Source organism: Miniopterus schreibersii (genome assembly GCF_964146895.1).
Source record: "Miniopterus schreibersii genome assembly, chromosome: 2".
NCBI classification, from domain to species: domain Eukaryota; kingdom Metazoa; phylum Chordata; class Mammalia; order Chiroptera; family Miniopteridae; genus Miniopterus; species Miniopterus schreibersii.
The window spans coordinates 162,723,990-162,737,102 of record NC_138102.1 but is presented as its reverse complement, the minus strand read 5'-3'; the positions used below and the strand labels follow the sequence as shown (position 1 = coordinate 162,737,102).

General features: G+C 38.7%; 1 protein-coding gene across 3 annotated transcripts in view; it reads left to right on the top strand.

Moving 5' to 3' along the window:
• The window catches only part of PTPRO (protein tyrosine phosphatase receptor type O), an 83,072-nt gene that overhangs the window by 22,516 nt on the left and 47,443 nt on the right, over positions 1-13,113 (top strand). For 2 of the 3 annotated variants that reach the window (XM_081129149.1, XM_081129150.1), the window contains exons 10-11: positions 1,888-2,039; positions 3,198-3,318. In XM_081129149.1, the coding sequence (XP_080985275.1) occupies positions 1,888-2,039; positions 3,198-3,318 (273 nt within the window). Of the gene's footprint in view, positions 1-1,887; positions 2,040-3,197; positions 3,319-10,785; positions 10,972-13,113 lie in introns of those variants that run through there. The other variant, XM_081129151.1, reaches the window with a different exon arrangement.

The following is a 13,113-nucleotide window of genomic DNA, read 5'->3' as shown; positions in this document are numbered from 1 at the left end:
CTGGTTAATCAGTAGGCTACTTGCCTAAGTGAGCAGTCTGTTATCTTCAATAAATTGATCTTTGGTAATTTCTTATCTTTTCCTGAGGCAAACTAATAAGTCATGCTCACATTGGTGGTCCACAGTCTTATCTAAACTTGTTGATACAGATGGTCTCAATGATCAACATCTATAATGTCAACATATAGATGATAGTGTGAGACCTAAATAATATAATGCAAATCATTATTCAAACATAATGGTGGCTGATTTATTTTTATACTTATTTTTAAAAATCATTAAATTTTAGATTTTTTTTTCTTTTTGCTTTTCTTCTCATTTTAATTTTAAAGCAAATAAGGATCTCATACTTCACTTTCCTATGCTTTTAGTTGTGACCCAAATTGCCAAATTGTGCCGCATAAAAAGGAACAGGAGCAAAATATTTGAATGAGATGTGATTTATTAGGACCTTAAATCTACTCTCTTTGTTAGGCAACTTATTTGTCTGCAAGTCAAGTTCGTAATTATGCTGGTGTACCAATTAATGTTTCATAAACAAATAGTGACATCTTGTGGTCCTTCGGCACTATGATGGATTTTAAGGTAACAATATGGAGTATAAAAGTCTGAAGACTTGTACCTGTGAAGGGGAGATATATACTCCTGGGTTTGCCATTTTAAATATGTTTCTTGTCCTCACTAGAATTAGAACATGAGAAAATGTCCTTTGAAGAAACCTAAGTATAAATACTTGGATATAATGAAGTAACTAGGGATATATTAGGAGGCCATAAAGAAGCCAGGATTACTATCCTTCATTGGAATATTCTAAAATATCTGCTATTTGCTAATAAAATATGTGTAATTTGCTAAGACATTGTTATTTCAAGATTTATTGTCAAATGTATAGAAATGCTACTGCTATTTACATGAAAGAGAAATGTGTTTTTACTCTCTGTTACCCATCTTGTCAGTGAATAATTCTTTGAAAGCATCGTTGTTATGAATGTTTGTTTTGAGAATCAGTGGCATATTAAAGAAAACAATTCTTTATGATTTGTAGAAATTCTCCTCCAAATATTTTAGTTGGTATTTTGCTGCAGCATGGAACAGAAAACTCTCCTGTCTTTAAACCACCAGTCATGTGGAATTTAAATTCAGGTGGTTCTTCAAATTTTCAGAATTACCAGTTACATTAAAATAATTAAAATACACTTTCGTGGGTCATATATTATAAAGCTTGTGATGGACTCTTCCCAACTGGCAGTGTTTTAAGTTTAAATATACAAAATATAAAATAAATTAGAGCGAATTTAACTTTACAGCGCGATAAAATATCCTTTACTTCCTTCCCTTAGTATTTGCCTCAGAGCATTTGTTAAGAGCCCACCTTCTGCAAAGCTCTGGGCTAAGACACCAGCTGTGACTTTGCCTTGTTTTTTATGGAATCCTATTTCTCTTCTGTCCCTCTACTCATTGATCCTACTGTCCTTTATTCTCATAAACACCTTGGCTGTGTCACCATGAAAAAGACTTATTTTTATAGAACCCTAGGGTTTCCAGTACTTCTTTGAAAATAAGTTCACCAATGCCTGGTGGTTAATTTATTGGTGCGATAAGCACACCCAAAAAAATGAACATTATGGGAATCTTGTAACTGTGAAATCTGCATGAAGACCTTGATACCTCCAGGCTCAGGTGGCACTGCCTGGTGTCTGAGCCACACGGGTGAGGTCCCATGAGCCAAGTGCCCACCTTGCACGACACAGCTTCTCCCGGGACCATCCTGTGGTGTGAATTTTAATTCTTTAAGCTGCCTGTACAGGGGATTTCATGCTCTATTGATAAGTATTGTAATGGCTAGTAATCTCTTATACTAAAGTGTTCTCCTTTCCTCCCTTTCAGCCCCAGTTGCCCCGGAAATAACTTCTGTGGAATATTTCAGCAGCCTATTATATATAAGTTGGACGTATGGGGATGACACAACTGACCTCTCCCATTCTAGAATGCTGCACTGGATGGTTGTTGCAGAAGGAAAGAAGAAAATTAAAAAGAGCGTATGTTTCTTTGAATCCCAATATTGGGCATCTGAACATTCGTTTGCATAAACTATGGAGAACCATTAAGCAAAACTTATTGAGACATTAAACAAATGTCTGTGTGCCAGTTGGCATTGTTTCAGGCTCTGGAGATAGGCTAGTGAACAAAAGTCAAATTCCCTTTTTTATAGAGCTTACTTTTTAATCTTCAATACTTAGCAGAAACAGTTGTAACTGTTGATTTAAAGTTGTATTTGACCTTTTTCTTCAAGATGCCAAACATTTTCAAGAAAACCACGGTTAATTAATCTCAATATTTTCTCTATGTATCCCCCACCACCTAAATATTTGGGTACTTAGGAATACTGATTTCTTTTCTCCTGGTATATTAGGCTTTTTGACATTGTTTTAGTTAGGGTACAGACTAAACAACTGTAACAAAACAAAAAAAGGTAGTGGCTCAAAGACAATCAAAGTTTGTGTCTCTCATGCTAGCCCAGGACTAACAGGGCACCTCTTCTGTAAGGGATCATCCCCGGGTCCAGACTCTCTCTCTCTCTAGTTGCTCCAGCTGCCACCCTATGTCACCCTTATCTGCACAGGTGACCCTTCATTGTCATTACAAGAAGGGGGAAGACAGGATGTGAAAGCCCAGCACTTAGACCGTGTGAACAAACCTATAAGTTGCCCGCATGACCTCTACTTACAATTCATTGGTCAGAATTGGGTCACGTCGTTTCCTCTGGCTCCAGGGGAGGCTGGGAAATACAGTCTAAGAAGCCAAGTATCTAGACGTGGCTGGGTTTCTTCCGAGTGTCTCAGCTAGGGCTGAGAAATGTTCCTATCAGGAGCAACCCAGCAGTTGCCTTTTCTAAAATTTGCTGTGACTATGAGGGGGAAATCAGAGTAATACCTATTCCAAACAAGGGAACTAACTGCAAAAGTGCTCTGATATGTGTTATGCATGTTTAGAGCTACTTTGCATTTGGCTCAGTTGAGGATTTATATCATTTTAGAGGAACTAACATATTCATACTGTACTTTAATTACAAAATCCATTGTAGATGGCAGCACAGGACAGAGAGGCCATGCCTGCTATATCCTGCAGTTGTTTAGAATGGCAGTGTAGTTCAAGCTTATTAGAAGGTTAAATTCTCGATTTTGATGATCCTGCAGGTAACACGCAATGTCATGACTGCAGCTCTCAGCCTGCCCCCAGGAGATATCTACAATCTCTCGGTCACTGCTTGTACCGAGAGAGGAAGCAACACCTCCATGCTCCGCCTTGTCAAGTTAGGTGAGACGGGTGCACGGTGTGAGTGTGAAAATGCTCACGGTGGGGAAGCTCGTGTTTCCATTTCTTGGTTTAGCATGGTCTTCTCAACTCAATGAAATGAAAAATGGCTCGCTCTCTTATATAAGTGCAAAATAGTCATTTATACAACCAAAAGGGTATGTTCATCTTCGCATAAGTTTCTGTCAGTGCCGTGTTTACTGTTTTGGGAGACAGGAGTGTTCATCATTCATAGTAAGGTTAGAGGAACTAAGGAGTCTCAGGATTTAGAAATGAAAGGACCTTAGAGATTATCTAGTGCAGTGTACTCAACCCTATCAGAAGCCATTCCCTTTTCATATCACTAATATGCAATGCTCCCTTTAATATCTTCAATTAAAATTCATAAATACCCATGTATTGATTTTTAAAAATTTGATATAATGTCATAACGCTAATAAAAATCAGGACAAAATAAAATAATATATAATAAAAGAATATGGATTCCCTATGTATATATTCAGATACAGCTCTTCTAAAAATCATGATGAAATTGTCTGATGACTACACATTATTAATATGAATAAGTTGGAGCTTACAAGAAGTAAAAGGATCAATAATAGTTCTTTCATGTAAGAAGCATGAAATAAACAAAAGAATGAACACATTCATACTGATTACTTATAAATAACTGAGCAAGCATAAGTATAGGTAGACCCTAGAATAAAACCTAAAGTTAAGGCAAGTAATAAGAGACTAGATGTATTTTAATATGATAAAAGAAAGAGGGAAATAACCTTAATTGAAGTACAGATAATATGCTAAGAAAAAATAATGGGTTATAGATGAGGGAAAATGTGGAAAGTATGATATTCTTGAAAATGAGCTAGAAATTATTGTGTAGTCTAGTATCAAAATAAGTTTCTATATTATGAAACACAACTAACATATGACACTGTGTAACACAAACACATCTTTTATATTAAACAATCTACCCTCTATTGAGATACACATTTAGTTTCAGATAGTTAAAGGGACCTCAGAGATGATCATCCTATAATCAGCAGCTGGCAAGAGGATAGATTGGCAGAAAGTTGTGTGGTAGACCTCATGGGACAGTATTAGTTAGAGTACCGACCCCCAAAATAAATGCTTTCCAATTCAATATGTAATTTTCAGAGCAGAGATCTTATTTTGTATTTTAAAAATCAAAATATATAGAATGGTAATAAAATATTTCAAAACACTTAATACAACTCACTGACATCACTGTTTCAGGTGTCTGCTAATTTATATGCTGTGTCTAAGTGTATTCATAAGGATCTCAAATCATCACTGTTATTTTATATGTTCATTTGTTCAGCTATTAGTAAAGACTGATCTGGGGTATTTTATTAGCAGCTTAAATACCATGAGTAGCATCATTGACACTAATGTACCTTTAGAAAACTCATGGAACATTCCAAACAAAACAGAGCATAATCTATCCTTAGTTTACCCAATAGTTGCATATCTCTATAATTTATTGCACTAAGTTTTAAATGTTTTGTCTCATATTTGCCATGCAAAAACTAAACTCTGGCACTGAAACCCCTTAAAACTGAATAGGTACTTGGAAATACATGACATATTGAATAGATACTATTGGCAGAAAAAGTAAATTATTACATAATTTTTAAATAACATCTTAATTCCATTTGTATATCCTTTTTACTGACTTTCTTCTAAGTTATTTTACTTAACTTCTTGAAAAAATGTCCAATATTATTACATGGTAAAATACTTGAAATTATATTTATAATGGATTTATTCTGGTGTGACATTAGAAAGTCACGTGGTACATTGGACATGGGACAATTTTTCTGTTTGGAGCTTTCTTCATCATTGCAGGACATCTAGCATTTCTGTGCCCTGCTCACAGAAATCTAGTTAATTTCTGTCGTGACTATTAAAAACATTTCTGCAAATTTCAAAACACCCTCAAGGGGGCGGTACTGTCCTGTAGAGAATCTCTGGAGGAGTTCAGTCTGGGGCACTGCAGACAATCTGCTCTTCCCTAGCAGTCTGTGCCCGAATTCTAGGAATGTGGAGCTCACTAGGGTCCAACATTGCATGATCTTTCTGGTAACAAATTGCCTGCCTATCAATTCCAGCCATGGTCTGTAATTTTGCCCATGTATAAATGTCAGTTTAAAACTAATTTCTGGATAAGTGGAACTATTTGAAGATTACACTCATGTTCCCTGTGCCTTTCTTTCCCCAAGCTTTATCACGGCTGGTAACTGTGATTCTCAGGTCCTAGCTTCTTTATCCGGCTTATTTGACTTGTTAGTCTCCCTTAAAGTGCAAGTTCAGAGATGGTCTTACCAAAAATAGCATCCAGTGGGCCTATTGCATGCTTCACTGTCATTTTTATGTGACATTATGGATGATCTATGAAGTGAGTATGGGTTAAAGCCATGATCTGGTACAATTATACTCATACTGCATAGGAGTCTGAGTAAAAACCACAAGTTTCCCAAACTTATCATGAGGTTTTGAGCCTCCATAGCTCCTTGTTAACAGACAGGACGACTTAAACTAGTTTAGAAAGTTCCTTTAAACTTTTCCAGAATGAAAGGCAAGTTCCCAGAGAAATTAATTCTAGTGAATCACCACCCTTGGAATCAACAAGCTTTTCCTTGTCTTTATTTTAATATCAGACAGAATATTGCCTCTAGCTTTCTCCTCTCTGAAAACATGCTCATCTGTATATAATGTACCTGGTCTCAGCCTTTTTTTCCTCCTGAAAACTAAATAATCTTACTCTTTATTTGTTTGTCTAAAGGTCTATTTTCTATTCTGCTTATCTCATTATTGTGTTTAATAAGCTCTTTCAATTTCCTATAACACAATGCCTTGCCTACTGTAGATGCTCAATAGATACTGAGTGAATTGAATTGAAATTTCAGACCTCAAAGTTGAAAACAGCATTCCAATTAATATTTAACCAAAGTAAGTTTCACCTTTCAGAGAAATAAAAACATTTTGCTTTAGTAATAATTAAATTGAAATTATGTTTTCTCTCACAAAACTTTGATTCTATTCATTTCATGTTTCTTTAAAGCACTTATTTGGTATACATAGAAGTCAAATTAATTTTACTTTACAGAAAAATATAACTTGAACACCCAGATTTTCAGGGCTTGTACGAATTGGAATGCTGTTGTTGAACGTAGGACCAAAACTGGTTGAGCTAACAACTCCAAATTCAGTTTCTCTGTGACAGAGGCCTCTTTGGAGTTATTCTACTTGCTGTCATGGAGGAAAAGATCTATATCTATGAAAAGAAATCAGACTATCAATGAATCCAGTAAAATGTAAATTAATCCAAGATGGCATGCATGAGGGTAGAGAGCCCTCAAAATAATTGCCAAGAGTTTTCAATTATTATGTCATCAGTAAACATCCACAAAAGACATGCACCAATAGTAGTGCTATTCACAGGGCTCTGAGCCAGTCATCCCATCAGGAATTTTAGGTTGCCAGAAGTTCCATGGTTCCTCTAATGGTATGTAATGACAGCTCCCTTTGACAGTCAATAAAATTGTCAATCAAATCTGCTCTAGGACTTGTTACTTTATAAGAACTCATTGGTCTGCAGGCAACTGTGGCTTCAACCAGCAACCAGTCATAACTTCTAGTCTTTGTAAATCTACCGGGAACTCCAGATAAACTTTAGGAAGATTTGATATGTTTATCTCAGACCATCAGTTTTCCAACTTAAGAAGAGAAGACAGGAACAGAAATAGGAATGAGAAGTGTTGGACATACCACAAAATAGCTGTATGGTAATAGAATAGCCATTCATTAATTCACTTAGCAAATATATACCCACAACCTTCTCAGCACTGCTCAGATGCCAGACTACTGGTAGTAATGAGCCTGAAGGACTTTTGCGCTTGCTGTTCACAACACGCTTATGATCCAGTAAAGGGGGGGTAATAACAAGTACTTTCAGAGCATCAAACAGGAGAGTGTGGTACAGAGTGGCTGTGTGGTGAAAACAAAACAATAAAAACCATCTTTCTTTGAGGAAGCAATGAGGAAGTGTCGTAATAACAAAGAAGGATCCGCCATGAGAAGGCTGGGGCAGAGCACACTAGGCAGAGGGAACAGTCAGAGGCCACACTATACAGATTTGTAAGGCATACAGCTGTGATTTTATTTTGCGTGCAATTCGAAGCCATTTACAGAATTTAAAAAATAATCTAACTTATATTTAAAATAATCTCTCTGGTTCTTCAAGGGAGAAAGGATGGTTGGGTCAACAATGAAGGTAGGGAGACCAATTAAGGGACTATTTGTCCTTAGCTTTAAACGCAGCATTCTAAGTCAATCAAGGGCCATGGGAAGTGATGGTAACTTTTACTGGACTGGTAGGAAGGGAGATGGAGAAAAGTGGGCAGAATTCAGGAGCTGTTTTGGAGGTTGTGTTCACAGGGCTTCCTGATGGGGTGAAAATAGAAAATGAGTGAAAAGGAAATTAAGAATGACTTCTAGGCTTTGCTCTTGAGCAACTAGGGTGGGTGGTGGTGCAATCCGCTGAGATGGAAAAGACTGGAAAAACTAGAGGAGAAGTAGATCTGGGGTAAGGGGAGAATCAAGGCTTCTTCCTTGGAAATGAAAATACTGAGAAAACATCCAAGCGCAGTTGTCAGGTAAGGAGGTTACTGATACAAGTGTCTGGAACTCAGAAGAGAATTCTAGGCTGGAAATAGAAATTTGGGGGTGTTTGGATAAGATCACCAAGTAGTAAGCAGGAACAGAGGAGAAGAGAAGCCTGGGTCTGGCCTGGAGTAAGCATCCCAGCATTTAGAACTGAGCCGAGGAGAAGCCAGCAAGAGAGTGGGAAGAAACAGCTAGTAGGGCCTGAGAAAGCCAAAGGCAGGATGTCTACACCGCCATGGGCAGGCTTCTGCCCTGTCCTGATGGCAGGCGTGCTCGGCAGGTTCAGATTAGGAGTCAGGGAGCTGCGGCGCTGGGAGGGATGTGCACTGCAGGGAGTGTCCTCATTTGAGCTGGGATCTTGGGAAGTTTGTCCCACCCCACACTGTTGAGCCTCCATCTGGAAACAGTGATTCAGTACTTTATGTCCATCTGTTACTTATGTTTTCCTGGATTTGGGCGTTTTTTGGTTTTTTTTATAAAAACTTCCATTTTCTATTAACGCATTTAACAGAACAGGGAGGAACCTCACACCCATTTGTGTGGTTTTCTGTTCCTGTTTTGGAATTTAGATATTAATGACATTGGCTTGATTTTCTTAATCTCAGTCATGAAAGATTTTATATAAATTAAAAATCTTTAAGCACAATTTGACTATAGACCAAAAAAAAAAAAAAAAAATCAAAACACTTTCAGATGTTAGGAATTTGGGGAATATTAGAATCTATTTCTCTCTCGTAATATTTCAGCAGATTACAAATAATTATGCACATTTGGGTGACATGTAACTTCTAACTCTATAAAGCCCAGCCATCACATGTACTGCCTCCGTGGTCTCATTCCCAGTGGGAAATTGACTTATTCTTATGGTGAAGTCACTGAGTTTACAATTTTGGACATAGCTGCTTGGATCTATGCAGCCCTCGTTTTGGGTAAGAAGTGAGTAGAGGGCCGAGTCACAGCTTACTGAGGTTAAAGTTCCTCCCCCTCTCCACCCGCACTTTGCTTGAATCCTTTCCTAGGAAGTGACTAACTTGTTGTACTCCTTATGCCCCCCAAAAGAAAAAAAGAAGAAAGTGAGTTTAATAAAATAAGAATGTGAATAAATTGTGTCAATGGAGCACAGAGAGAAGGAAGAGCAGAAGGAAGACTCAATAGATGGAAAGAAGGGAGAAAGAGAGAAAAGAAGCAGCTAATACAATAATCAAACTACTATAGTTTTTAAAAATTAATTCATTGTGTCCAGCCGGGTGTGGCTCAGTGGTTGAGCAATGACCTAGGATGCAGGAGATGGCGGTTCGATTCCCGGTCAGGGCACATGCCCGGGTTGCAGGCTGGATCCCCAGTGGGGGGCCTGCAGGAGACAGCCGATCAATGACTCTCTCATCATTGATGTTTCTCTCTCCCCCTCTCCCTTCCTCTCTCTGCAATCAATAAAGACATATTTTTAAAAAATTAATTCATTCTGTCAGTCAACAAATATTTATTTAGCATTTCCTATGTGCCATGCACCATTTTATGCACAGAGGACACAGAAATAAACTGACAAAAACTTCTACCCTTATTCTAATGAAGGGAGGCAAAACATAAATACACGATGTCCAATGGTGAGAAGTTTATTAAAAAAAAGGAAGAGTGCTATGGAGGGTAGGGGAGCGATTTTTGTAGGAGGGGAGGAATGGGGTAAGCCTCACTGTAAAGGTGCTATTTCAGTGAAAACCCGAAGGAGGGAGTGAGCCCAGTGGACACCAGAGGAGATTCTGTCGGCAGAGGGAGCCATGGTGCAAAGCTCGAGAGGCAGCGGTGTGCCCAGCAAGTTCACAGAAAGGGGGTGTGTGTGGGGAAATGTGGGGACATCTGGAATAATCTCAACAATAAAAAATAAACTGGAAAAGAAAAAGTCAGGAAGGCAGTGTGGCTGAAGTGGAATAAACAGAAGAGTAGTAAATAAAAGAGCCGAGAGGTAGCAAAGGAGCGGATAATGAAGGGTTGTTGAAAAGACATTCTCCTCTGAGTAAGATGACAGACACGCCATTGAACGGTTCAAGCAGAGAAGTTACGTGACCTGGCAAGTTTCGCAGGATCGGTTCGGTGAGTGGGCTGCTCAGGGCCGAGGGGAGAGGCAGTTAGGTAAGATGACCATGCGTCCCTGATGTCTCAAACAGCACTTTACATCTGTAATGGATCAGTTAAAAACTAGTCATCCTCTTTAGCAATCCTTTCTTTCCCCAAAGTATTTTAATTTGGACACTTTTGATAAATTACATGGTCACCTTAAAGTTAGGAGGCTATTGCATCTATCCAGGTAAGAGATTATATTCGCTTGGATCAGAATGGTAGTCATGAGAGTGATGAAAATGTTACTTTGAAGGTAGCACAGAGAATCTGCTGATAGACTTAGATGCTGTCTGTAAATGAATGAAAAGTCTAGGGAGATGCCAAGATCTGAGCTATCGGGAGGACAGGGGTACTGTTCATTGAGTTGGTAAACATGGCAGAGGCAGGTTTAGGGGAAAGACCAGAAGTTCAGGTTTGGATGTGTCCTCTTTGAAGGTGTCAATTAAACATTAAAGAGCAGACACTGGGTAGGCAGTAGGAACTTGGAGACTTACAGATTGGAAATACAGATTTGAGGGTAGTCAGGAAACTGACTTGATGAGATTATTGAGGAATGAATAAAGGAAAAGAGTGTTACCCTGGGACTAAGCCCAGGGGCAATCCAACCTTAAGAAGTGGAAGTGGCGATCAGGAACCAGCAAAAAATTCTGAGAAGGAGTGGCCACTGAAATAGGGAGAGGCTCAGAAAAATGTGATGTGCTAAGAGCCAAGCACAGAAAGTGCTTCAATGAGTACACAGTGATTAACTTGTCGAGCCTGCTGATAAGTCCAGATAAGAAATGAGAATTGATCACTGATCTTCCTAACCCAGAAGGCACTGGTGATTCCAGGAGGAGACATGTGGATGGAGCGGTAAGGAAAAGTATATAATTCAAAAGCTTTCAAGAGAGAATGAAAGGGGAAAAGCCGAAGACAGCTGGAATAACAAAACTTGTGAGGAACGTTATTTATAAACAAGAGAGAAAATGAGCAGGAGCTGAAGGACAGGATCGAAGAGTATTCATTTGTTTGGTTGGGTTTTTTGTTTTTTTCCTTAAGGAGGTGGAAGCAGCTTGTCCATGAGCTAATCAGAGTGATTCGACAGAGCAGGAAAAATTGATGATGCACAATAGTTGGAGATGAGCCTTATTAGAGCGATGTCCTTGGTTGGGCCAGAGGAGATGGGCCAGGGTGCCAGTGGAGGAGGTGGCCTTAGACTGGCTGAATCCGAAGTAAGGTGATGAATGATAGAGTGTGGGCGTTTATGGGGTAGCTGAGTAGGTAGGAGTGAGGCTGGGAGCCTGTGGAAGGTTTTTCTGTTGACTAATAAATGCAGGCCTGTTCTTAAAGTTTGCAGAGGATCACTGCTGCACTGCTCCTCTTCAGCGACCTGCGTGGCCAGCAGCCCCAGGCCAGCATTGTTTTCTGGGCTAGGCTGCCAGGCATGTCCCCACCCCGCTCCATTCCTGCAGCTGAGGCTAACTGATACCTCTTCTTAACACACGCCTCTCCCATTTGCTACTGTGGTCTTCTGAGTTTCAGTGGAATCTGTCCGCTGCCCACAACCGTGCCACACAACTTCAGCACTTCCTTAGAAGTGTTTCTGCGGCCCACTATAATGCAACTTGCATGCTTTACAAGTTTCTTTCGACTCTATTAGAAGGATCTGAATGATGGACTCATAGGGCAGTGACTGCGAGGTTTTGCACCGATTTGTGTACATCGTAAGTAAGTGCTCGTTCTGGGTAAGTGGGTCTTCTAGGCAAAGAAACTTTCCAGGAGTCTCATCATCCACAGTTACATGGGAATGAATGGAAAACACCCATGTTTTGGCTGGAGGAAGCCAGGTCTATGAAGGACCCTTCACTAGAGAGGTACAGAGGCTTGGAATCCAGTTGTTGCTCTCACAGATAAGTTGTGTTACCTTAGGAAAGTGGCTCAGGCCCTCTGGGATTCAGTTGGCTCATCTATAAAATGAGGGTCTAGACTAACTGGTCTTTAATGTTCAAGTTTTAGAATTTAACTCATACATGAGTCTAGATAGAGTAAAAGCAACAAGGTTACTGATACGTAGGAGCAATGATCGTGTTCTAAGAATTGTGCAATATGTAACTCCTAACTAAATAAAAATGCTGAGCAAAAACACATATTCCTGAAACCGAAAAAAAAGTAGGAAGTCAGAAATTTGGTTTTGAAACTAAGTAAAGTTAAATGAGAGCTTTCTCTGAGAACTTCTACCAGTCTTTAGAAGTTACATAAGCTGGTAAAACCATAGACACACCCAGTGGTTCACAGAAGGGGGTATTATATTTGCTCTCATTAAGCCATTAAGAATTTATTTAAAATGTAATGGAAGTGACATTTCTAATTAGGTATTTCTAATTAGGTATTTCTAATTCCTGGGAAATTTTTGTTTTGTTTATGAATAGGGCCTAATTACAATTTAATGCTAAATATTTGCCTGAACTTTTAAAAAAGTCCCCAATGTTGTTTTTAAATGGTCTAATTACTTATTAAATGTATCTAAAAAGAGAATGTCCCAAGTCAACAAGAGAAATAGGCTTAATAAACCTTATTTCTAACAAAGATTTCTTGCTCTTTAACATAATTTTCCTCCTCTTAATTTTATTGCACATCAATCTTAACTCACCCTCAATAATTTCTCTACCTTTTCCCCCTTTCAAATAGTTCTTTCTTTCGCAGATGTTTTGACCAAGTTGAACATAATTTATGCAGCTTCGACGGCTTAAGTCCCAGGTGCTTTTTTTGGCCAAGTTTATACCACTTATTCTGCTTAAGGTAGAAATGCCTGTGTTGAAGAAAATAAAAACAGATTTTAGGGACGTATAATATAGATGTTAAAGACAATCCTTTGTACACTAGGATACTAGCAAATTGCTGTCATTGAGGCTGAGGAATGAAAATAGATTTTGCCATCATTGATCATTTTTTTACAATGTTTTTCTATTAAATTCCCCTTATCACCAACGTTACACGTTTGTAAAATGACTCACC